General features: G+C 43.7%; 1 protein-coding gene across 5 annotated transcripts in view; it reads left to right on the top strand.

The window, feature by feature from the left end:
- The window catches only part of gnptab (N-acetylglucosamine-1-phosphate transferase subunits alpha and beta), a 159,110-nt gene that overhangs the window by 87,040 nt on the left and 44,478 nt on the right, over nucleotides 1-27,592 (top strand). For 4 of the 5 annotated variants that reach the window (XM_068050151.1, XM_068050154.1, XM_068050152.1 and 1 more), the window contains 6 exons: nucleotides 7,023-8,203; nucleotides 11,396-11,595; nucleotides 14,624-14,843; nucleotides 16,285-16,398; nucleotides 17,621-17,706; nucleotides 18,470-18,568. In XM_068050151.1, the coding sequence (XP_067906252.1) occupies nucleotides 7,023-8,203; nucleotides 11,396-11,595; nucleotides 14,624-14,843; nucleotides 16,285-16,398; nucleotides 17,621-17,706; nucleotides 18,470-18,568 (1,900 nt within the window). The remainder of the gene's footprint in view (nucleotides 1-7,022; nucleotides 8,204-11,395; nucleotides 11,596-14,623; nucleotides 14,844-16,284; nucleotides 16,399-17,620; nucleotides 17,707-18,469; nucleotides 18,569-27,592) is intronic. The other variant, XM_068050153.1, reaches the window with a different exon arrangement.

Genomic DNA, 27,592 nt, shown 5'->3' on the forward strand with positions numbered 1-27,592 from the left:
CATCCCCACTTCTGATCTTATGATTGAAGGAATGTCATTGATAAAGCAGCTGAAGATGGTTGGGCCAAGGACACTACCCTGAGGAACTCCTGCAGTATTGTCCTGGAGCTCAGATGATTGAGCTGCAACAACCACAACCATCTTCCTTTGCGCTAGGTATGACTCCAACCAGCGGAGGGTTTTCCCCCTGATTCCCATTGACCTCAGTTTTGCGAGGGCTCCTTGATGCCATTTTGTTTAAAATTCATTCATGGGATGTGGGCGTCGCTGGCTAGGCCAGCATTTATTGCCCATCCCTAATTGCCCTTGAGAAGGTGGTGGTGAGCTGCCTTCTTGAACCGCTACAGTCCATGTGGGGTAGGTACACCCACAGTGCTGTTAGGAAGGGAGTTTTTCATTCTGTTTTTTATTGACTTCGTAGCAGTTAGATACAACTGAGTGATTTGCTAGGCCATTTCAGAGGGCATGTAAGAGTCAACCACATTACTGTGGGTCTGGAGTCACATGTAGGCCAGACCAGGTAAGGACAGCAGATTTCCTTCCCTAAAGGATATTAGTGAACCAGATGGGTTTTAACAACAATCAACAGTGGTTTCATGGCCATCATTAGACTAGCTTTTTAATTCCAGATTTATTAATTGAATTAAAATTCCACCTTCTGCCCCCAGAGCAATATGCTGGGTCTCTGGGTTACTAGTCCAGTGACAATACAACTACGCCACCGCCTCCCCTTCCCATACTCGGTCAAGTGCTGCCTTGATGTCAAGGGCAGCCACTCTCACCTCTTGAGTTCTGCTCTTTCTTTTGTCCATGTTTGAACCAAGGCTGTAATGAGGTCAGGAGCTGAGTGGCCCGGATGGTACCCAAACTGAGCGTCACTGAGCAGGCTATTGCTAAGCAAGTGTCGGTTGATGACACCTTCCATCACTTTACTGATGATTGAGAGTAGGCTGATGGGGCGGTAATGGGCTGGGTTGGATTTTTCCTGCTTTTTGTGTACAGGACATACCAGGGCAATTTTCCCCATTGCAGGGTAGATGTCAGTGTTGTAGCTGTAGTGGAACAGCTTGGCTAGGGGTGCGGCAAGTTCTGGAGCTCAGGTCTTCAGTACTATTGCCGGAATATTGTCAGGGCCCATAGCCTTTGCAGTATCCAGTGCCTTCAGTCGTTTCTTGATATCACGCAGAGTGAATCAAATTGGCTGAAGTCTGGCATCTGTGATGCTGGGGACTTCAGGAGGAGGCCGAGATGGATCATCAACTTGGTACTTCTGGCTGAAGATGTTGCAAATGCTTCAGCCTTATCTTTCGCACTGATGTGCTGGGCTCCCCCATCATTGAGGATGGGGATATTTGTGGAGCCACCTCCTCCAGTTAGTTGTTTAATTGTCCACCACCATTCATGGCTGGATATGGCCGGACTGCAGAGCTTAGATCTTATCCGTTGGTTATGGGATCGCTTAGCTTTGTCTGTCATATACTGCTTACGCAGTTTGTAGTTTGCTGTGTTGTAGCTTCACCAGGTTGACACCTCATTTTGAGGTATGCCTGATGCTGCTCCTGGCATGCTCTCCTGCACTCTTCGTTGAACCAAGGTTGGTCTCCTGGTTTGATGATAATGGTAGAGTGGGGGATATGCCGGGCCATGAGGTTACAGATTGTGGTTGAGTACAATTCAGCTGCTGCTAATGTCCCATAGCGCCTCATGGATGCCCAGTTTTGCATTGCTAGATCTGTTCGAAATCTATCCCATTTAGCACGGTGGTAGTGCCACACGACACAAAGGAGGGTATCCTCAATGTGATATATATTGTGAACAGCTGTGGCCCAAGTACTGATCCTTGTGGTACCCTGCTAGTCACAGACTGCCAACGTGAGAAGACCCATTTATTCCTATTCTGTTTACTGCCTGTTAACCAATCCTTAATCCATGCCAGTATATTACCTCCTATCCCATGTGCTTTACTTTTGCTAACCAACCTCCTGTGGAGGACTTTATCAAAAGCCTTCTGATAATCCAAGTATACTATGTCCGACCCCCCTTTATCAATTCTGTTAGCAACATCCTCAAAAAAACTGCCAACAGGTTCATCAAACATGATTGACTATGCCCAATCAGATCATTATTATCCAAGTGTCCATTTATCACATCCTTTAGAATAGATTCTAACATTTTCCCTAATACAGATGTAAGGCTAATAGGTCTGTAGTTCCCTGTTTTCTCTCTCCTTCCCTTCTTAACTAGTGGGGTGACATTTGCGACCTTCCAATCTGCCAGAACCGTTCCAGAATCTATAGAATTTTGGAAGATGATCACCAATGCATCTACTATCTTTATTGCTACCACTTTCAACACTCTGGGATGTAGAATATCAGGTTCTGGGGACTTATCAATTTTCAGCCCCATTAATTTCTCCAATACAACCTTCTTCCTAATACGAATTTCCTTCAATTCCTCATTCTCCCGGGTCCCTTGGATCTCTAATTCTGGGAGATTTCTTGTATCTTCCTCAGTGAAGACAGACACAAAGTAAGCATTTAGCTTCTCTGCTATTTCTGTATTCCCCATTATAAATTCTCCTGACTCTGCCTGTAATGGACCCACATTTGTCTTAACCAAACGTTTCCTTTTTACTTACCTGCAGAAGCTTTTACAGTCTGTTTTTATATTTTTTGCTAGTTTACATTCATATTCTATTCTCCTTTTCTTTATCAGTTTCTTGGTTCTCCTTTGCTGTATTCTAAAATCCTCCCAATCCTAAGGTTTACAACTATTTCTGGCAACTTTATAGGCCTTTTCTTTTAATCTTATACAATCCTTAACTTCCTTTGTTAGCCATGGTTCACTGCCTTCACTTTTAGGGTTTTTGTGCCTTGAAGGAATGTATAGTTGCTGTAAGCTGCGTAATAATTCTTAGAAGACTAACCGTTGTCTATGCACTGTCATACCTTTTAATGTATTTTTCCAATCCATCTCAGCCAATTTGGCTCTCATACCTTCATCATTTCCTTTGTTCAAATTTAACACCCTCGCTTCAGATTGAACTACCTCACTTTCAAACATAATGTAAAATTCTATCATATTATGGTCGCTCATCTCTAAAGGATAGTGCAAGAAGGTGGAATTGAGGTAGATTACCAGCCATAATCTTATTGAATGGTGGAGCAGGCTCAAAGGGTTGACTGGCCTACACCTGCTCCTATTATGTTTCTTGTGTTGTGTAGAACATGTGGAGTCAAAGGACTAAAAGAATGGATTACAAGCTCCAGTCTCATCTCAGCTCCAGGACATCACTGCAGGAGTTCCTCAGGTAGTGTCCTAGGCCCAACCATCTTCAGCTGCTTCATCAATGACCTTCCGTCAATCATAAGGTCAGAAGTGGGGATGTTTGCTGATGATTGCACAATGTTCAGCACCATTCGTGACTCCTCAGATACTGAAGCAGTTTGTGTAGAAATGCAGCAAGACCTGGAAAATATCCAGACTTGGGCTGATAAGTAGCAATAATATTCACGCCACATAAGTGCCTGGAAATGATTATCTCCAACAAGAGAGAATCTAGCCATCTCCCCTTGACATTCAGTGGCATTACGATTGCTGAATCCCCTACTATCAACATCCTAGGGTTACCATTGACAAGAAACTGAACTAGAGTAGCCATGTAAATACAGTGGCAAGTCAAGAGCATGTTGGAGGCTAGGAATCCTGCGGCGAGTAACTCACCTTCTGACTCCCCAAAGCCTGTTCACCATCTACAAGGCACAAGTCAGGGGTGTGATGGAATACTCTCCACTTGCCTGGATGGGTGCAGCTCCAACAACACTCAAGAAACTCGACACCATCCAGGACAAAGCAGCCCACTTTGATTGCACCCCATCCACAAAAATTCACTCCCTCCACCACCGACGTACAGTGCAGCAGTGTGTACCATCTATAAGATACACTGCAGCAATGGACCAAGACTCCTTTGACAGCACCTTCCAAACCTGCAACCTTTACCACCTAGAAGGACAAGGGCAGCAGATGCATGGAAACACCACCACCAGCAAGTTCCCCTCCAAGCCACACACCGTTCTGACTTGGAACTATCTCACCGTTCTGACTTGGAACTATCTCACCGTTCCTTCATTGTCGCTGGGCCAAAATCCTGGAAGTCTCTTCCTAACAACACTGTGGGTGTACCTATCCCACATGGATTGCAGCGGTTCAAGAAGGCAGCTCGCCACCACCTTCTCAAGGGCAATTAGGGATGGCAATAATGCTTCCTTAGCCAGTGATACCCACATCCCCCGAACGAATTAAAAAAAAATTTAACCACATTCTCTCTAATTTTACTTTGTTGTGCACGGCCTGTTTGTTGCACTGCGTGGTTCCTTTAAGATTGCTACGTGGCTGTGCACGTGTGCATTTTAAAGGGAACACTGGCTGTGCAGTCTGTTTAGTGCACTGTGCAGTCTATTCCAGATTGTTATGCTGCCACGCAGTTCAGAACGATTATTGTTTGTGACCCCTCGACCCAGGTCATTTATGAAGATATTAAACAAAAATTATGCATGTCAACTTTTAGCATTAACGTTTATGAAGACAGTTGTAAGCACATGTATTAGTTATTGCATGTTGTATTTGTTTCTGGAAGAGTTATTTTTCCTCTTCAAACCCCAAGCTTTCTGTGCAGATATTTTAATTTATATTTGACTTAAAAAGTGTGTATTTGCTTTCAGTTGATTTTCACTTGTCTGAAATAGGGGGGAAAATCAAAATCTAATGATCAGAAATTTTTTTTGTGTAATTGCTCCTCCTCCTATTAAGGTAGATAAGTCCCCAAAGCCTGATGGGATCTACCCCAGAATACTGAGGGAGGCAGGGAAGAAATTGCTGGGGCCTTGACAGAAATCTTTGAATCCTCATTGGCTATAGGTGAGGTCCCAGAGGACTGGAGAATAGCCAATGTTGTTCCTTTGTTTAAGAAGGGTAGCAAGGATAATCCAGGAAATTATAGGCCGGTGAGCCTTACATCAGTGGTAGGGAAATTAATTGAGAGGATTCTTCGGGACAGGATTTACTCCCATTTTGAAACAAACGAACTTATTAGCGAGAGACAGCATGGTTTTGTGAAGGGGAGGTCGTGTCTTACTAATTTGATTGAGTTTTTTGAGGAAGTGACAAAGATGATTGATGAAGGAAGGGCAGTGGATGTTGTCTATATGGACTTCAGTAAAGCCTTTGACAAGGTCCCTCATGGCAGACTGGTACAAAAGGTGAAGTCACACGGGATCAGAGGTGAGCTGGGAAGATGGATACAGAACTGGCTCGGTCATAGAAGACAGAGGGTAGCAGTGGAAAGGTGCTTTTCTGAATGGAGGGATGTGACGAGTGGTGTTCCGCAGGGATCAGTGCTGGGACCTTTGCTCTTTGTAGTATATATAAATGATTTGGAGGAAAATGTAGCTGGTCTGATTAGTAAGTTTGCGGATGACACAAAGGTTGGTGGAGTTGCGGATAATGATGAGGATTGTCAGAGGATACAGCAGGATATAGATCGGTTGGAGACTTGGGCGGAGAAATGGCAGATGGAGTTTAATACGGACAAATGTGAGGTAATGCATTTTGGAAGGTCTAATGCAGGTGGGAAGTATACAGTAAATGGCAGAACCCTTAGGAGTATTGACAGGCAGAGAGATCTGGGCTTACAGGTCCACAGGTCACTGAAAGTGGCAACGCGGTAGTCAAGAAGGCATACGGCATGCTTGCCTTTATCGGTCGGGGCATAGAGTATACAAATTGGCAAGTCATGCTGCAGCTGTACAGAACTTTAGTTAGGCCACACTTAGAATATTGCGTGCAATTCTGGTTGCCACACTACCAGAAGGATGTGGAGGCTTTGGAGAGGGTACAGAAGAGGTTTACCAGGATGTTGCCTGGTCTGGAGGGCATTAGCTATGAGGAGAGATTGGATAAACTCGGATTGTTTTCACTGGAACGACGGAGGTGGAGGGGCGACATGATAGAGGTTTACAAAGTTATGAGCGGCATGGACAGAGTGGATAATCAGAAGCTTTTTCCCAGGGTGGAAGAGTCAGTTACTAGGGGACATAGGTTTAAGGTGCGAGGGGCAAAGTTTAGAGGGGATGTGCGAGGCAAGTTCTTTACACAGAGGGTGGTGAGTGCCTGGAACGTGCTGCCGGGGGAGGTGGTGGAAGCAGGTACGATAGCGACATTTAATAGGCATCTTGACAATTACTTGAATAGGATGGGAATAGAGGGTTATTTTTTTATTTTTTATTTATTTAGAGATACAGCACTGAAACAGGCCCTTCGGCCCACCGAGTCTGTGCTGACCAACAACCACCCATTTATACTAATTCTACAGTAATCCCATATTCCCTACCACCTACCTACACTCGGGGCAATTTACAATGGCCAATTTACCTATCACCTGCAAGTCTTTGGCTGTGGGAGGAAACCGGAGCACCCGGCGAAAACCCACGCAGTCACAGGGAGAACTTGCAAACTCCGCACAGGCGGTTATGGTCCCCAGAAGTTTACAAAGTTATGAGTGGCATGGACAGAGTGAATAGTCAGAAGCTTTTTCCCAGGGTGGAAGAGTCAGTTACTAGGGGACATAGGTTTAAGGTGCGAGGGGCAAAGTTTAGAGGGGATGTGCGAGGCAAGTTTTTTACACAGAGGGTGGTGAATGCCTGGAACCTGCTGCCAGGGGAGGTGGTGGAAGCAGATACGATAGCAACGTTTAAGAGGCATCTTGACAAATATATGAATAGGAAGGGAATAGAGGGATATGGGCCCCGGACGTGCAAAAGGTGTTAGTTTAGGCAGGCATCAAGATCGGCGCAGGCTTGGAGGGCCGAATGGCCTGTTCCTGTGCTGTACTGTTCTTTGTTCTTGTTCTTTGAGTTCAACAGTGGCTTCTTTACCTAGTGCTCTGCCACCACTTTTTTATGGAGATTTTATTTTCTTAAAGACATTCTTTATTAACTCAGTTTGTTGAACTATTTCTTCCACAGAACACTTTGATCAGATGTATAATGTGAACCTTCTTCTTAATCAGACTCATTACATGCTTCCGAAAGGTGAGGCCTTGCCTTACTTCCGCTTTGAGGGTTTTGCTAACAAAATCACAGAGGCATCATTTATTGATAATGCCATAATTCGCCATGCTTCTGTGGCCAACAAATGGAGGACCATTCATTTGATCATGCACAGAGGAATGAATGCAACTACAATCCATTTCAATTTGACTTTTCTGGATAACCGTGACAAAGAGTTTAAAATGTACCTCACTGTAGATGCTGACACCAGAGAAGGTCAGAAATCAAACCAAACTGTCACTTCAAAGAAAGGAGAAAAGGTTGGAAATCTCACTGCAGCACCACGAGAAACAGAAATTCCATTCAAAGACATTGCTGAAGACCTGCGATTCCCCAAAATTCAAGAAAGGAATTTTGATACATTGAATATCAGTCTTCTAATCGACCTTCAGTTTATTAATATATCACTTCTGCCTGTTGATGTTCAGAAAGAGTTGAAAGAGTTGGATACAAAATTAAAAGATGGTGATATCACACTTAAAGGACACAATCGAACAAAGGTGTTGATTTTGGAACCGTTCAGAAAGCTTGCACATTCTTCAAAACAAAATGGAAGTAAAGACATTGTGTCCCAGCACACAGAAAAGATTACTTTGGTAAAGAATGTAGGCTTATTGGAAAGGGGAGTTGCTGATGGAGGATATGTTAATAAGGATGAAGATGCGAAGAACCACTTCATAGAAAAGCAAGTTGAGAATGGGCTGGTTGGCACAAATGAACAAGCTGGAAATCAAGTGTCTCTAAATTCCTTATTGGCCATGAAAATGAATACTCTATTAAAAAGCCCTGCCAAAGATATGCCAGTGCTCCAAAAAGCTGAAATCAGACCGATCACTTCACAAAAAATTCTTAATATTCTCATACCAAATGACAGCAACAAGTTAAAGCAAGATCAGAATGCAAGAGGAATAGAAAGAAAGTTCAAGCACCAAGAGCAAAGGGATGGAGTGTTGAGAGAGGTTATTGCTGAGGCTGCAGAAATTGAACTTAAAAATAACAGTGCAGGACAAGCCAATAGAAAGCTGCAATATTATGCTGGGAGAAATGCTGGCTTTTTACCTTGGGAAAAGCAAGGATATTTCCGGGATCTATTAGAAGTAAGTAACTTATAAAGTGCACTGTTCACGGTCAACGTAGTAGAAAATTGCCAAAAGAGGGGCTTATATTGTAATAAAACAAAAAAATTATGTTCATTATTTTATGGTGTAGATTTGGTCATTTAGTATCAGGTATGCTGTGGTTTCTCAGAATAAAACCATCATTAGCACTGCATATACTTAAAGGGGAGGGACAGCTTAGAGGAAATTTCTGCTGCCCCAATGGAGACCTACTGGCCAGAATTTTGCATTGGGCAGGTGGCTCCGCCCACTGGCTGAATGTTCGGGGTCAAACCCGCCTCCGCTGGGCCTGTGGAGCCACACTGGGATTTTTTTGCTCCCCAGGCCTTTAATTGGTTTTGGACAGGACTTCCACCTCCTTGAGGCAGGAAGTCCGACCTCATAGAACTGCCGGCGAATAAGCAGGCCAGCAGCTCTTTGTCCCAGCAGCGCCACCGGGAGCGATGGCCACTGCTGGGACTACACACATCGCAAGCATGGTGAAGGACGGCCCTAGAAGACAGGTAAGTTTTTGGGGCCTCACCGGGGGCAATTGTCCAGGCCCCGGCGAGGCAAGGGGTGGGGGGGGGGGGGTCAGTTGGGGGTGGGGGGGGAATGGTGTGTGGCGGGAGTGGCCCTCCATGGGGCACAGAGTGCCTGTTCAGGAGGGCCCCCAGCCCCCAAGAAGGCTGCCAGGTTTTACTTGGGGCCTTTGCTGCCGCCTTGCCGCCCCACCCCCGCTACCATGGGTAAAATACCAACGGCGGCAGGAGGAGGCCCTTAAGTGGCAGTTAATTGGCCACTTAAGGGCCTGGATTGGCCTCGGGCGGGCAGTTTCCCGCTGCCGACCCGTGTAAAATTGCAGCGGGGGCAGGAAGGCGATGGGAACACCCCCGCCCTCACTAACCTTTACGAACCCCCGCCACCAGCCTGCTCGTTGGGGGGGCTGTAAAATTCCGGGCACTATTTTGGATTTCCTTCCCCCCCCCCCCACCAAAGCTGCTTTGGTATGTAATTGATTGGGGGAGTTACCTGCATCCAAGAGCAGCTTCCTCTATTTTAAATGATTGTAGTACCTCTAGTCTGCCCTAAGAATCAACCACATTGTGAATCTGGAGTCACATGTAAGTCAGACCAGGTAAGGACAACAGATTTCCTTCCCTGAAGGACATTAGTGAACCAGATGGGTTTTTAACAGCAATCTATCATTATTAATGACAATGAGACTAGTATTTTATTCCAGATTTATTAATTGAACATAAATTCCTGCGGCTGCTATAGTGGGATTTGAACTCATGTCTCCAGAGCATTACGGGTCTCTGGATTGCTAGTCCAGTAACATTACTACTATGCTTTTTTTTGGTTCATGGCTATGCCAGCATTTATTGCCCATTCCTAATTGCCCTTGAACTGAGTGGCCATTTCAGAGGGCATTAAGAGTTAACCACATTGCTGTGGGTCTGGAATCACATGGAGGCCAGATCACGTGAGGATGGCAGATTTCCTTCCCTAAGGACATTAGTGAACCAGATGTGTTTTTACAACAATCGGCAATGGTTTCACTGTCCAGCATTCTCCAAAATGCTGCATAAAGAAATCTCTCTCAAACTGACTTCACTCATTGCTCACCCTTCGTCTCTGACTCCCGAAACAGAGGACATAGTCTTTCCCTATTCACTACATCAAAACCTTTAATCATTTAAAAACTCTATCTAGTTAGCATTTTTTGCTCCAGTGAAAAGGGCTCCCGGATGTGAATCTTTTTCCTACTATAAGACACAGCAGGGTCTAGAACGAAGAAACATAGATCTAAGATTAACTGCAAGATGTTTAGGACAGAGAACATAAGAAACTTTTTTTTTTACTCAGAAGCCTTTGAGGTTTGGATTGCACCACCAGAGTTGGTAATTGAGGAGAGCATGTCAATGTATAAGAATAGTTTTGATAGGCGGTGGAAGGAAACATTGGAATGAGTGAAGCCATTGTTTTTGGCTCCTGCCCTTACTTCTGATTTCATCACCTTCACTGCCCATTGTCTCAAGCTAAACCAGACTTATTTGCAGCCTCTTATTCAACCTTGTGTCCTCCAATGCACAGATTGCTAGTTCCACCTCCCTAACATTGTTCAACACTGGCCCTTTCTTGGCGCATCTGCTTCTAAAACTCTCATGAATATATATGTCACCTCCAAATTCAACTGTCCACTGCTCTTCAGATTGGCTTCCTAACCTCCACCTTCCTTAAACGTGAACTCATCCCAAAGCTCTACTGCCCATTTCTTATCCTGAACCAAGTGCTGCTCGCCTATCAACTGTGTCTTTGTCGACCTACAATTGTTCCTGGTTCTCCAATGCTCCACTTCAAAATTCTCACACTTATGTTTAAATTCCTTAATGGTCTCATCCCTCCCTAACAAAAACAAGAAATGCTGGATTCACTCAGCAGGTCTGGCAGCATCTGTGGAAAGAGAAGCAGAGTTAACGTTTCGGGTCAGTGACCCTTCTTCGGAACTCCCTATCTCTCTAACTCTCCAGACCTGGCCATAGGTGCAGCAATGCTCCCCTTCTCTCCACCATTGATCGCTGTGCTTTCTGCTCAACCTCAGTGTCCTATCCCTATAACATACCTTTTTGACTATGCCTTTGGTCACTTGTCTTAAGGTTTCTTTTTGCTTTGGCAACCATTTATTTCTAATTATACCTCTGTGAAGAGCCTCGGGATGTTTTTCTATGTTAAAGTTACTATATAAGCACAATTGTTGTTGTATGGAAGGCTTTTTGCAAGGTTGAGGAAGTCCTACTGTTGGAGCAGAGCATAGAGAGCTTTACTCTATATGCTGTACCTACTCTGAGAGTGTTTGCTATCACGGAGTAGAAAAGTAAAATACTTATTTCTCTAGTCCCTGTCTTCCCCTCTTAAGTGGGTGATGTAAAATGAGGGGATTCTAGGGATAGCTGGAATTTAATTTGAATGTTGGCAATATGCTTTGACACTCATGCTGCATGTGTTGGATTGAAAACTAGTCTATGGTTATGCTGTTGATGGTTTCTTTTTATAGTTTATAATTCAATCTTAAAGTATATTTATAATATATTATGCAAAGCGACTAAATATCAGTTCATATCTGAAATGCTGTGCATCTAAAAATTTAGCCTGTAAATCTTATGAGAGAGTTATAAAATTTTACTTCAGGAGGAGGTAAAACTGGAGAAGACACTTGCATACTACACTGACAGTAAACAAATGGGAAGAAAACTCCGAGACACATTTGCAGACTCACTGCGCTATGTAAATAAACTTCTCAATACTAAGTTTGGATTTGCTTCTCGAAAAGTTCCTGCCCACATGCCTCACATGATTGACCGCATTATCATGGACGAACTTCAAGCTATGTGAGATATTAACAATTTTATCTTTCTAGTTTTCATAATGTGTTTTTAATGAAGTACTTATAAGTTCTACCTGCATTTTTTTCATGGGGTTCTAATCTTTGGCCGCAACAGGTTACGACTTTAATTTTAGAACTGGCAAGTAACAAAAATGTGCATGTTTAAAATATATTCGAAGATGTTGTTGAAAATTTGCAGAAATCTTGCCATCTATTGGGAAGATGTATGGTTTTAGTCTGCTAAGCAATGCAGTGTTTAGTACCAAAATTCTGAACTGCTGATAAATGATAACCAACAAAATATAAAACAATTCATGTCTTTTTTTCAAGCTACATATTGTATCAGCAGTTTAAGTTTCTGTGAAAATACATTCTTATGTTTGAAATATTTAAAATACTAGTTAAGGCTTCCTAAGGATGATCTGGATAAAAAAAATTATGTAGCGCTTTTCACGACCACCAGACGCTTCAAAGTGCTTTACAGCCAATGAAGCACTTTTGAAGTGTCACTTGTTGTATTGTAGGGACAGTAGCTGAGTCCAACTGACTAAGAAAGTCTCCAATTCAATTCCAGGTCTGTGCTAAGTTTGCTGCTCACTAGTGGGTGATAGAAGGGGACCTGCAATTGGTCACTTGGCCAAATTCAGCTTGACAGTATGTGTGGGGTATCCCAAATGAGTATGGAATTGCTCTCAGCAATGTGACCACTCTCCTTGTCCCTGGATATATTCGCTGTTTAGTCTTGCATGTAGAATGCCATTTGGGGGGTATTGGTAGGGGTCAGCAATGGTAATTTCAGGAATGAGAAATTTCCCATTGACTACTTCTTCCCAGACAAGTCCAACTTTAAAAAAAAGTCACAGCTGTCAGTTTCACAGCTGACAGGAACAGGAACAGCAGCTTCCAAACTCAGGACAAGTTCGGGTTTTTCTGGAGGGTTCTAATTTTTTTTTTGTTAAAAACCCACCGAAAACTCTGAGCTCGGAAGCTGCTGTTCCCGCTCCCAGCATCTGACAGCTGTGAAACTAATGGCCGTGAGTTTTTTTTTAAAATCCTGTACACAAAAGGCAGGACAAGTCCAACCCGGCCAATTACCGCCCCATTGGTCTACTCTCAATCATCAGTAAAGTGATGGAAGGTGTCATCAACAGTGCCATCAAGTAACACTTGCTTAGCAATAAGCTGCTCAGTGACGCTCAGTTTGGGTTGTGGCAGGGCCACTCAGCTCCTGACGTCATAACAGCCTTGGTTCAAACATGGACAAAAGAGCTGAACTCAAGAGGTGAGGTGAGAGTGACTGCCCTTGACATCAACGCAGCATTTGACCGAGTGTGGCATCAAGGAGCCCTAGCAAAACTGAAGTCAATGGGAATCGGGGGGAAAGCACTTTGCTGGTTGGAGTCATACCTAGCGCAAAGGAAGATGGTTGTGGTTGTTGCAGGTCAATCATCTGAGCTCCAGGACATCACTGCAGAAGTTCCTCAGGGTAGTGTCCTAGGCACAACCATCTTCAGCTGCTTCATCAATGACCTTCCTTCAATCATAATGTCAGAAGTGGGGATGTTCGCTGATGATTGTATAATGTTCAGCATCATTCGTGACTCCTCAGATACTGAAGCAGTCCGTGTAGAAATGCAGCAAGACCTGGACAATATCCAGGCTTGGGCTGATAGGTGGAAAGTAACATTCGCGCCACATAAGTGTCAGGCAATGACCATCTCTAACAAGAGAATCTAGCCATCTCCCCATGACATTCAGTGGCATTACCATTGCCAAATCCCCCACTATCTACATCCTAGAGGCTACCATTGACCAGAAACTGAACTGGAGTAGCCATATAAACACCGTGGCTACATGAGCAGATCAGAGGCTAGGAATTCTGTGGCGAATAACTCACCTTCTGACTCCCCAAAGCCTGTCTACCATTTAAAAAGCACAAGTCAGGAGTGTGATGGATTACTCTCCACTTGCCTGGATGGGTACAGCTCCAACAACACTCAAGAAGTTCGACACCATCTGGACAAAGCAGCCCGCTTGATTGGCACCCCATCCACAAACATTCACTCCCTCCACACTGACGCACAGTTGCAGCAGTGTGCACCATCTACAAGATGCCCTGCATCAACGCACCAAGGCTCCTTAGACAGCACCTTCCAAACCCGCGACCTCGACCACCTAGAAAGACAAGAGCATCAAATGCATGGGAACGCCATCACCTGCATGTTCCCCTCCAAGCCACACACCATCCTGACTTGGAACTATATCGCCGTTCTTTCACTGTCGCTGGGTCAAACTCCTGGAACTCCCTTCATAACACATTGTGGGTGTACCTACCTCACATGGACTGCAGCAGTTCAAGAAGGCAGCTCACCACTACCTTCTCAAGGGCAATTAGGGATGGGCAATAAATGCTGGCATAGCCAGCAGCGCCCACATCCCATGAATGAATTTTTAAAAATCACAAAGCTGCTTTCTACAACTGTCACAGAGAGGGAGGGAGTGGGAGGGGAAATGGATGGACACAGGAGAGAAAGAGTGCAAGGGGAGATGGACACAGAGGGGAGAGAAAGAGATCAAGATCTCACCTAACAGGTGGACATCTATCCAGATACTCCACATCACTACATCAAGTGTGTGAGCAGGCATTGACTACTGTGCAAGCAAAAATAATGCCATGTACTCACCAAATAGGGAGAAATGTGTTTTAAATCGGACTGTGTTTTGATGGTATTAGGTTGACCGCTTTATAAACAAATTAATTGCCCCCAGGTCCGCGGCTGAGTCAGTAATTTTGTCAAATGTCCATGGTGCAACATGTTGGTGCCTATCCCTGGGTATTGGATGGCAACAAGGACTTTAAGGCAGCAAGGAGCCAATTAACTCTAGGAAGGAGAGGTGATGCAAGAAAATTGATAGAAAAGGAACAAAAAATGTATTGGTAGTCATTGATATTTTTGTTATGCTCTGAATTGCTACTGCTTGGGAGCCTAATATTTATTTTCACTTACCGAAATTGTTTTATTTCTGGACAGGTTTCCAAACGCTTTTGACAAGACTTCCAACCATAAAGTTCGTCATTCTGAAGACATGCAGTTTGCATTTTCATATTTTTACTATGTAATGAGTGCACTACAGCCATTAAACTTATCTGATGTTTTTGATGAAGTTGACACAGATCGATCAGGGATCCTCTCTGATCGAGAAATCCGGACGCTAGCAACTAGGATTCATGAGCTCCCGCTAAGCTTGCAGGTAAAGCTTTTGCATCCTATTCAAATTCCTGATTCACCTGATTTGAAAATGGCTGGCTAGCAAGCTTTGTATGCATTGAATTTCAAGAAAAATATATAACAAAAGCATTAGGTTTCACAATTCTATGTGTTGACCACACCAAGGTAATCATTTCAATTTTGGGTTTGGTTTAGAGGAGTGAGCTATGTTCTATAGTTCCCTGTTGTACTTTTGACTCGAGGAGCTGTGCTGGCTAAGTGCATGTTGTGATATCGACTATAAATACTCTGGTTTAAAAAAATGTTGAATGCAGTTTGCTGAGGAATTAAATATAGCTGAGACATTTGAACTGAAATGATATATTAGTCAGTCACCCATGTTGCTGCTCGTGAAACTCAAATAAAAATCAAAACTAAATAGAATTCATTAAAAACATTAAAAATGAAACTATCAATGCTATATTGAAATCATATCCATATAATTATGCAATGAAAAATTAAAAGCACATCTAAAAAAAGTTGAACTGTACTTTATATATAAGCTAACAACCGGAAGCTTTGATATTTGTTGTCGTTAATGACATTGAGGTACAGTGAGGAGCTGCGACCTTGTCGAAGGCCTGAAGTTGAAACTTGCTAAAGACTGGAGGGCACATCTGGACTGGTGAAAAAAATAGTAAATGAGATCATTTTAGCTGATAACCTGAAGTTGTATTGATCAACCAGAAAGGTATAAATTTTATTTTTAAAAACTTGCCTGAAATTGGGTTGAAATAGCTGTGCTAGTGTGACGGGCTTCACTTTAGAATGGGAAATTCCATTGAGGATCACCTAAGCATAATGGGAAATGATAACCGCTAACTGTTGACATTGTGTCATTGGAAAATCCCCTGAGATGTTTACCTATTTCTAAAATGGAATGTGTGAACATATATTTTAATATATTAACTGCATCTAAGATGTTTCCCCTGGCTGGGGAGTCTGGAACCAGGGGACACAATTTCAAAATAAGGGGAAAGCCACTTAGGACAGAGATGAGAAATGTCTTTACTCAGAGGGTTGTGAATCTTTGGAATTCTCTACCCCAGAGGGCTGTGGAAGCTCAGTCATTGAGTATGTTTAAAGCAGAGATTGACAGATTTCTAAATACAAATGACATAAGGGGATATGAGGATAGTGTGGGTCAAAGGCATTGAAGTGGATGATCAGCCATGATATTGAATGGCGGGACAGGCTCGATGGGCTGAATGGCCTACTCCAGCTCCTCTGTTCCTAATATAGTTTAGAGGTCTAAATTTTACGGTAGTTGTGTTAATGTTTTTATATTGCTAATAATTCTTACATTTGATGTGCTGGTGTTCCTTTTTTTTTACTTCATGGTCACTAGAACTGGTTTGAGGATACATGTCTCTTGTGATCAGTCAACATTTCCTATAGTTTAATTGCTGTTTTTATGTACACAGGACTTAACTGGTCTGGAGCAGATGCTGATTAATTGCTCAAAGATGCTTTCCACAAATGCCACTCAAATTGATAGAGTACCTCCAACCCAAGAGGCATATTATGACCCAAACTTGGTAAGAACTTGTCGACTAACCCCCCACCCTTTCAGTCGATGTAATATACTAACAAACATTCTGCTTGGTAAGATCAAACTTTTTTATTGGAGGAGTAACTTTTTTTTATTTTGAGGTTTTCTTATGTATCATGTCCCTTGCCCAACCAAAGGAAGAGTCTGGATATTTGTTTCCAAAATCCTGCTGCTATCTACAAGGCCATTAGGAATTGCACATGTGGGAACCAGAGTGACAGGCTCATGTTGTCCCCTCACCCTTTTTCCACACGGGAGTATTTGGCTTTTCTTCAATGCGTATCTTTTGGTATGATGAAGATTGGAAACTCGCTTGGAACTGTGGGAACGATGCTGCAGCAGGTGGGATCTCTTGAGCTGTGTCCCTGATGGGGAGGTTTTTTTGTCTACAGAGCAATAATTTTATTAACATTTTACAATGCTCTTGTTAAACTGATCTAGCTGAAAACACATCTGTCAGCAAATGATTTGAAACTTCTAATGAGTTTCAGATAAGCATGACTGAATTTCGACCAACATTCCTTTTCAAATAAATATATCATTCTCTGTTGCCACAACAACCATTTTCTATTACTGCGGTAGAATATTTGGAACAATCCAGTTGTGACTTGATGGCCATTTGGTTACATTTGTGAAATGTGAATTACCTTGGAAATAGTGGTAATATAATGCAAGGCATGCAATGTCTTGACATCCTGAATACTGGTTAATTGTTTTTGTGTTCTCTGGGTCTATGCTGAATAACATTCAGCACATGAAGACCAAAGGAAGATGCTTCACTCCTAGTATTTCAGCAGTAGTTTGTATAATAACTTTAGCTGGCTAAATCAATCTTCAAAATGGATGCAAGAAATATAAAAATGAAATAAATTTGAAAAATGGAAACTTCTACTTTTTATTTATGTAGATTTTTAATTAGTGTCATTTTTATCACAACTAAAACAGCTTTAATATATGTAGAACATCACAAAAGCATAAACAAACAAAAATGGATGCCAGGCTAAAGGAGGGAAAGTGGATTATAAGGAGCGTCTTAAAAGAGAGAGAGGTGGAGAGGTTTGGGAGAGAATTCCAGAGAATTTTAATTTAACTTGTAGATAAGAGGGACTTTATTTCAAATTCATTTTAATTTTAATATGGTAAATTCAATTTGCAGGTCTTCTATTTAAGTAACACTTGAATTGCTTTTATAAATCTGTTTTCCACAGCCACCAGTGACTAAAGGACTTGTGATCAACTGCAAATCCATTACTGACTGTATTCGCAAGGCTTACAAGGATAAAAATAAATACAAGTATGTCAAGTAATTGAATACTGTTTTTCCTCTTCAAAATACCATTTGCAAGTATCCAAGCCCAAATTTCGTAACAGTGCAAAAAACCTGTACTATCTTTTGATGTGGAGGATGTTTCTACTAGGAATTAAAACTTTATTTTTCCATTTTGAGCTGCGCTGCTATCAGGCACTCCCAGGCTAGGGGTAGCACTGTTTGTTTCAGGGTTAAACCCCCTCTGCTCAGTAATATGCCATATTATTCATCCTACCTCCAGTACACTAAAGTGAACATTTCTAAGATTTGTCATACCAACCATGCTCGTAACTTCATTGAAAGATTGTCAGTTTATAATGAGGTAGTCAGTTTGTGCATTGTATCTGCTCCCACTGGAAGCTGGGTCGACACTGGCCATATTCATTTCAGAAATAATCATTACAGCTTGCACAGAGGGGATTTTATCCCATTAGTCTGGGTTGAATTCAAGCTTAGGAACTGGAATTCATCTCTTTAACTTTTGTAAACTCCTGTATTGGCTAACCACATGTGCTTAAAATTTCTGCCTGATGGCAAGGCATAGTTTGAGAGCTTTGAAAAGTTATGGGAAAGACCTTTTTCATTCCATTTTATATTGTAGATTTTAATAGTCTATAATATGCTTTGCTGTCAGACCACATTCTTGGACTGATGTTCTCATCCTAGAATGTGAATATGTAAAGGGTCACATTTGTTAAACATTTTGATTAAAAGTTCATGGATTCATTTTCACTTTATCAATACTCAGGTTTGAAATCATGGGCGAAGAGGAGATTGCTTTTAAAATGATTCGGACTAATGTTTCTCATGTTGTTGGCCAATTGGATGACATCCGAAGAAATCCCAGGTATGTATGTGAGAGTAGCTACAGTAAAGAGCATTCCAATGAATGGATTGTTCTATCTGATGCTGTTCTTTATATATTCTTTGCATTGAAACATCTCAAAGCATGCCACACAATGGACTGACTTTTACTAGCTTGGTGGCGGGTTTCAGAGATGGTGGGGCGCATGCGCGGGACTTGCTCCGCGGAGCCACCACGATATTAAATGCGGCAGCTTAATTACGTGGCTGGGGCGGACGCCCCCCCCCCCACCGTAGATGGGGCAGGCGTTCCGTCCCCGGCAATGGCGTCCGGCGCCATTGCACAGGTGTGGCACCATTTTTAAAGGACTTAGAGCCCTAAATGGCAACTTAAATTTTTAAAGGAGCAGTGCATTTAGAAGTATTAAAAATAATTTAAAACATATTTCCAGCCCTCTCCCACCCCCCTGATAGCCTTACATGTCATTCCTGCCCTCTCCCCGCCCCACAATATTTACCTTCAGGACCTGACCTTCCTCTTGCCCCCACCCCCCACAAAGTTCAGAAACCTTTACTCCTTTCCATCACCCCCTCGACCAATCAGTAAGTTTGACCCTGCTCCCCCCACCACTGAAATACTTACCTCCTCCCCACCAGTGTCCCGCATTGGATCTCCGGTTGGGAGATCCAATTGATGTCCTGTCGCTGAGCGGCGGGGGTGGGGGGGAGGTCACCACGAGGCCTCGCCGTTGTGGGTGATATGGGGCGGGGCCTTCCTGTTGTCGAGGCCCATGGTGGGCCTCTCCCCCAGAGGCCTTTTCTCGGGGCCCACCATCATGAGCCCCAACATAGGGGGGGGGGCGGGGGCAATAAAATTCAGCCCAATTAAATATTTTAAAGTGAATGTTAGGTAATGGCTGCATGCCCTCCTTGTGTGTGGTAGTAAACACAATGACTATAAAAGGGTGTGGGATAAAGGTAATGAAATTTGGTCGAATAGATAACTTTTAGAAAACCGTTGCAAGCCTCTTGTGCTATGATTCTACGTGAATAAAGTATGAATTACTTTAAAAAGTTATTTTTCATGTAGGAATAATTTCGATTAGTGGCTAACTTCACGAAGAGATCCAAGTATTTGAACAGTAGATAGGAAAAAGCTCCTGAATGTTTCTTTTTATTCCCTAATGGGACGCATGTGTCACTGGCAAGGTCAGAATTTGTTTCCCACAGAATCACAGAATTGTTACAACATGAAAGGAGGCCATTTGGTCCATCGTATCTGAACTGGCTCTCTGAGTACTTCACTTAGTGCCATTCCCCACCTTCTCCCCATAATTTTGAACATTATTCCTTTTCAAGCAATTATTTAATTCCCTTTTGAATGCCTCGATTGCACCTTCTTCCAATGCACTCTCTGGCAGTGCATTCCTGATCCTAACCACTCGCTGCATGAAAAAGTTTTTCTTCATGTCGCTGTTGCTTCTTTTACCATTTACCTTAAATCTGTGCCCTCTCGTTCTTGATCTTTTCATGAGTGGGAACAGTTTCTCCCTATCTACTCAGCCCATACGCCTCATTATTTTGAATACCTCTATCAATACTCCTGTGAGCCTTTGCTTCTCCAAGGAAAACAGTCCCAACTTCTCCAATCTATCTTGGTAAATTAAGTTTATTTATTTATTGATACAGCACTGAAGCAGGCCCTTCGGCCCACCGAGTCTGTGCCGACCAACAACCACCCATTTATACTAACCCTACATTAATCCCATATTTCCTCCTACTTACCTACACTGGGGGCAATTTACAATGGCCAATTTACCTATCACCTGCAAGTCTTTGGCTGTGGGAGGAAACCGGAGCACCCGGCGAAAACCCATGCGGTCACAGGGAGAACTTGCAAACTCCACACAGGCAGTACCCAGAATCGAACCCGGGTCCCTGGAGCTGTGAGGCTGCGGTGCTAACCACTGCGCCACTGTGCCGTCCCCTAAAGTTCCTCATCCCTGGAACCATTCTCGTGAATCTTTTCAGCATTCTCTCCAATGCCTGCACATCTTCCCTTAAATGCAGCATCCAGAACTGAGGCCAAATTAGTGTCTTATACAAGTTCAACATAACCTCCTTACTCTCGTACTCTATGCCGTATTAATAAAGCCTAGGGTATGGTATGCTTTACTGCCGGTTCTTCCTGCCACCTTCAATGACTTATGCACATATATCCCCAGGTGCCACTGTTCCTGCACCCCCTTTAGAATTGTACCCTTCATTTTATATTGTTTCTCCATGTTCTTTCTACCAAAACGAATCACGTCACATTGAACTTCATTTGCCGCCTGTCCACCCATTCCACCAACTTGTCTAAGTCCTTTGGAAGTTCTGTACTATCCTCCTCAGTTCACAATGCTTCCAAGTTTCGTATCATCTGCAAATTTTGAAATTGTGCCCTCTACACCAAGCTAAGTCGTTATTATGTATCTGGAAGAGCAAGAGTCCCAACACTGACTCCTGCGGAACTTCATTACAAACCTTCCTCCATCCCGAAAAACATCCAGTAATCACTAATCTTTGTTTCCTGTCACTCAGCCAATTTCCTATCCATGTTGCTACTCTCCCTTTTATTCCATAAGCTAAAACTTTGCTGTCAAGTCTGTTGTGTGGCACTGTATCAAATGCCTTTTGGAAGTCCATGTACACCACGTCCCTTCAAAAAGCTCCAAGTTAATTAAACACGATTTTCCCTTAAATTCATGCTGGATTTCCTTAATTAACCCAAGTTTGTCCATGTGACTTAATTTTGTCCCAAATTATTGTTTCTAGAAGTTTCCCCATCACTGAAGTTAAACTGACTGGCCTGTAGTTTCTGAGCTTATCTTTACATCCTTTTTTGAACAAGGGTGTAACATTTGCAATTCTCCAGTCCTCTGGCACCATCCCTGAATCTAAGGAAGACTGGAAAATTATGGCCAATGCCTCTGCAATTTCCACTCTCACTTCCCTCAGTATCCTAGGATGCATCTCATCTGGTCCTGGTATTTTATCCACTTTAATTACAGACAGCCAATCTAATACCACCTCCTTATCAATTTTAAATCCTTTTAGTGCATTAATTAACTCCTGTTTCACCATGGTCTCGGTAGCATCTTCTTCCTTGATAAATCCCTCTTTCGGTCCCTGATCGGCCCTACTTCACCTTTTAACACCCTTGTACTATTTGTATGCCTATAGAAGACTTTGGGATTCCATTTTATGTTAGTTGCCAGTCTCTTTTCATGCTCTCTCTTTGCTTCTCTTATTTGCATTTTTCCTTCCCCTCCTTCTATATGCAGTCTGGTTCTCCATTGGTATTATCTACCTGACATCTGTCATAAGCACAGTTTACAGGAGTGTTATTGTCACTGGACTAGTAACACAGAGACCCAGGGTATTGCCCTGGGGACGTGGGTTCGAATCCCACCACAGCAGAAGGTGGAATTTGAATTCAATTAATAAATCTGGAATTAAAAACTAGTCTAATGGCCATGAAACCATTGTTGATTGTTGTAAAAACCCATCTGGTTCACTAATGTCCTTTGGGAAGGAAATCTGTCCATACCTGGGTCTGGCCTACATGTGACTCCAAACCCACAGCAATGTGGTTGACTCTTAAATGCCCTCTGAAATGGCCTAGCAAGCCACTCAGTTGTATCTTACCACTACAAAGCATCTGCATCTGTTCATGAAACCGGATGGACCACCCAGCATCGACCTAGGCACCAGAAACGACAATGGAAAATCCAAGCAACAGCCTGACATAGTCATACTCACAGAATCATACCTTACAGACAATGATCCAGACACCGCCATCACCATCCCCGGGTATGTCGTGTCCCACTGGCAGGACAGACCCAACAGAGGTGGCAGCACAGTGGTATACAGTTGGGAGGGAGTTGCCCTGGGAATCCTCAACATCAGCTCCGGACCCCACGAAGTCTCATGGCATCAGGTCAAATATGGGCAAGGAAACCTCCTGCTGATTATCACCTCCTGCTCTCCCTCAGCTGATGCATCAGTACGGGCGGCACAGTGGCTGAGTGGTTAGCACCGCAGCCTCACAGCTCCAGCAACCTGGATTCAATTCTGGGTACTGCCTGTGTGGAGTTTGCAAGTTCTCCCTGTGTCTGCGTGGGTTTTCTCCGGGTGCTCCGGTTTCCTCCCACAAGCCAAGAGACTTGCAGGTTGGTAGGTAAATTGGCCATTATAAATTGCCCCTAGTATAGGTAGGTGGTAGGGAAATATATAGGGACAGGTGGGGATGTGGTAGGAATATGGGATTAGTGTAGGATTAGTATAAATGGGTGGTTGATGGTCGGCACAGACTCGGTGGGCCGAAGGGCCTGTTTCAGTGCTGCATCTCTAAACTAAACTAAACTGCTCCTCCATGTTGAACACCACTTGGAGGAAACACTGAGGGTGGCAAGTGTGCAGAATGTACTCTGGGTGGGGGACTTCAATGTCCATCACCAAGAGTGGTTCAGTAGCACCACTGCTAGCCGAGTCCTAAGTGACATAGCTGCTAGACTGGATTTGCGGCAGGTGGTGCGGGAGCCAACAAGAGGGAAAATCCTACTTGATCTCGTCCACACCAATCTGCCTGCCGCAGATGCATTGGTCCATTACAGTATTGGTAGGAGTGACCACGCACAGTCCTTGCGGAGACGGAGTCCCATCTTCGCATTGAGGATACCATCCATCATGTTGTGTGGCACTACCACTATGCTAAATGGGATAGATTTCGAACAGATCTCGCAATGCAAAAGTGTGCATCCGTGAGATGCTGTAGGCCAACAGCAGCAGCAGAATTGTACTCAACCACAATCTGTAACCTCATGGCCCGGCATATCCCCCACACCACCATTACCATCAAGCCAGGAGACCAACCCTGGTTCAATGAAGAGTGCAGGAGGGCATACCAGGAGCAGCACCAGGCATGCTTCAAAATGAGGTGTTAACCTGGTGAAGCAACAACCCAGGACTACGTGTGTGCTAAACTGCGTAAGCAGCATGCGATAGAGAGTGCTAAGCGATTCCATAACCAACGGATATGATCTAAGCTTTGCAGTCCTGCCACATCCAGTCGTGAATGGTGGTGGACAATTAACTGACAGGAGGAGGTGGCTCCACAAATATCTCCATCCTCAATGATAGGGGAGACCAGTAATTCAGTGAAAAAGATGAGGCTGAAGCATTTGCAACAATCTTCAGCCAGAAGTGCCGAGTTGATGATCCATCTCGGCCTGCTCCTGAACTCCCCAGCATCACAGATGCCAGTCTTCAGCCAATTTGGTTCACTCCGCGTGAAATCAAGAAACTATTGAAGGCACTGAATTCTGCAAAGACTATAGGCCCTGACAATATTCCGGCAATAGGACCGCAGACTCCAGAACTTGCCGCGCTCCTAGTCAATCTGTTCCAGTACAGCTACAATACTGGCATCTACCCTGCAATGCGAAAAATTGCCCAGGTAGGTCCTGTCCACAAAAAGCAAGACATGTCCAGCCTGGCCAATTACCTCCCCATATGTCTACTCTCAATCATCAGTAACGTGATGGAAGGTATCATCGACAGTGCCATCAGGCAGCACTTGGTTCGCAATAACTTGCTCACTGACGTTCAGTTTGGGTTCTGCCAGGGCCACTCAGCTCCTGACCTGATTACAGCCTTGGTTCAAACATGGACAAAAGGGATGAACTCCAGAGGTGAGGTGAGAGTGACTGCCCTTGACGTCAAGGCAGCTTTTGACCGAGTATGGCATCAAGGAACCCTAGCAAAACTGGAGTCAGTGGGAATCGGGGAAAACTCTTCGCTGGTTGGAATCATACCTAGCGCAAAGGAAGATGATTGTGGTTGTTGGAGGTCAATCATCTGAGTTCCAGGACATCATTGCAGGCGTTCCTCAGGGTAGTGTCATAGGCCCAACCATCTTCAGCTGCTTTATCAATGACCTTCCTTCAATCGTCAGAAGTGGGGATGTTCGCTGATGATGTACAATGTTCAGCACCATTCGTGACTCCTCAGATAGTGAAGCAGTCTGTGTAGAAATGCAGCAAGAGCTGGATAATATCCAGGCTTGGACTGATAAGTGGCAAGTAAAATTCGCGCCACACAAGTGCCAGACCATGACCATCTTCAACAGGAGAGAATCTAACCATCTCCCCTTGACATTCAATGGCATTACGATTGCTGAATCCCCCACTATCAACATCCTGGGAGTGACCATTGACCAGAAACTGAACTGGAGTAGTCATATAAATACTGTGGCCACAAGAGCAGGTCAGAGGCTAGCCAACCTGCGGCGAGTAACTCACCTGACTCCCCAAAGCCTGTCCACCATCTACAAGGCACAAGTCAGAAGTATGATGGAATATTCTCCACTTGCCTGGATGGGTGCAGCTCCATAGAAACATAGAAAATAGGAGCAGGAGTAGGCCATTCGGCCCTTTGTGCCTGCTGCGCCATTCATTATGATCGTGGCTGATCATTCAACTCTGTAACCTGTTCCCGCTTTCTCCCCATACCGTCGTATCCCTTTCGACCCAAGAGCTATATCTAACACCCTCTTGAAAACATACAATGTTCTGGCCTCAACTGCTTTCTGTGGTAGTGAATTCCACAGGCTCACCACTCTCTGGGTGAAGAAATTTCTCCTCATCTCGATCCTGAAAGGTTTACCCCGTATCCTTAGACTATGACCCCTGGTTCTGGACTCCCCCACCATCAGGAACATCCTTCCTGCATCTACCCTGTCAAGTCCTGTTAGAATTTTATAGGTTTCTATGAGATCCACCCCACTCTTCTGAACTCCAGCAAATATAATCCTAACCGACTCAATCGCTCCTCATACGTCAGTCCCGCCATCCCAGGAATCAGTCTGGTAAACCTTCGCTGCACGCCCTATATAGCAAGAACATCCTTCCTCAGATAAGGAGACCAAAACTGCATACAATATTCCAGGTGTGGCCTCACCAAGGCCCTGTATAATTGCAGCAAGTCATCCCTGCTCCTGTACTCGAATCCTCTCGCTATGAAGGCCAACATACCATTTGCCTTTTTTACCACCTGTTGGATCTGTATGCTTACCTTCAGCGACTTGTGTACAAGAACACCCAGGTCTCACTGCATATTCCCCTCTCTCAGATTATAGCCATTCAGATAATCTACTTTCCTGTTTTTACTACCAAAGTGGATACCCTCACATTTATCCACATTATACTGCATCTGCCATGCATTAGCCCACTCACTCAACTTGTCCAAATCACCCTGAAGCGCCTCTGCATCCTCCTCAAAACTCACCCTCCTACCCAGTTTTGTGTCATCTGCAAATTGTAGATATTTAGTTCCCTCATCTAAATCATTAATATATATTGTGAATAGCTGGGGTCCTAGCACCCATCCCTGTGGTACCCCACTAGTTACTGCCTGCCATTCGGAAAAAGACCCATTTATCTCTACTGTTTGTTTCCTGTCTGCCAACCAATTTTCTATCCATCGCAATGCACTATCCCCATCCGATGCGTTTTAATTTTACATGCTAATCTCTTATGTGGGACTTTGTTGAAAGCCTTCTGAAAGTCAAAATGAACCACATCCACTGGCTCCCCCTCAACAACTCTACTAGTTACATCCTCGAAGAATTCTAGTAGATTTGTCAAGCATGATTTCCCTTTCATAAATCCATGCTGACTCTGCCCGATTCTACCACTGTTTTCTAAGTGCTCTGCTATAAAATCTTTGATAATGGACTCTAGGATTTTCCCCACGCCGACGTCAGGCTGACTGGTCTATAATTCCCTGCTTTCTCTCTACCTCCTTTTTTAAATAGTGGGGTTACATTAGCTACCCTCTATCTGTAGGAACTGTTCCAGAGTCTATAGAATTGTGGAAGTTGACCACCAATGCATCCACTATTTCAAGGGCCACTTTCTTAAGTATTCTGGGATGCATACTATCAGGCCCTGGGGATTTATCGGCCTTCAATCCCATCAGTTTCCCCAACACCATTTCTCTACTAATACTGATTTCCTTCACTTTCTCTCTCTCACTAAACCCGGTGTTCCCCAACATTTCTGGTATGATATTTGTGTCCTCCATTGTGAAGACAGAACCAAAGTATGCATTTAGTTGGTCAGCCATTTCTTTGTTCCGCATCATAAATTCCCCTCTTTCTGACTGTAAGGGACCTACATTTGTCTTCACCAATCTTTTTCTCTTCACATACCTATAGAAACTTTGACAGTCAGTTTTTATGTTCCCTGCAAGCTTGCTCTCGTACTCTATTTTCCCCTTCTTAATCAATCCCTTGGTCCTCCTTTACTGAATTTTAAACTGCTTCCAATCCTCAGGTCTGTTTGTTCTGGCAGATTTATATGCCTCTTCCTTGGATTTAATACTATCTCTTATTTCCCTTGTAAGCCATGGTTTGGCTACCTTCCCTGTTTTACTTTTGCGCCAGACAGGGATTAACAATTGTTGCAGTTCATCCATGCACTCTTTAAATGTTTGCCATTGCCTATCCACAGTCATCCCTTTACGTAACGTTTCCTAATCCGTCATAGCCAACTCGCGCCTCATACCTTCGTAGTTTCCTTTACTAAGATTCAGGAGCGTAGTCTCAGAATCAACTACGCCACTCTCCACCTTGATGAGGAATTCTATCATATTATGGTCGCTCGTCCCCAAGGGGTCTTGCACCACTAGATTGTCAATTATTCCTGTCTCATTACACAATACCCAGTCTAGGATGGCCTGTTCTCTCAATGGTTCCTCAACGTATTGGTCCAGAAAGCCATCCCGTATACACTCCAAAAATTCCTCCTCTACGGTATTGTGACTAATTTGATTTGTCCAATCTATATGCAGATTAACGTCACCCATAAATACAAATGTTCCTTTATCGCATGCGTCTCTAATTTCCTGGTTTAATGGCATTCCCAACATCACCACTACAGTTTGGGGGTCTATATACAACCCCCACTGACGTTTTTTGCCCCTTAATGTTTCTCAGCTCTACCCATACAGATTCCACATCGTC

Source organism: Heterodontus francisci, chromosome 18, assembly GCF_036365525.1.
Source record: "Heterodontus francisci isolate sHetFra1 chromosome 18, sHetFra1.hap1, whole genome shotgun sequence".
NCBI lineage: Eukaryota > Metazoa > Chordata > Chondrichthyes > Heterodontiformes > Heterodontidae > Heterodontus > Heterodontus francisci.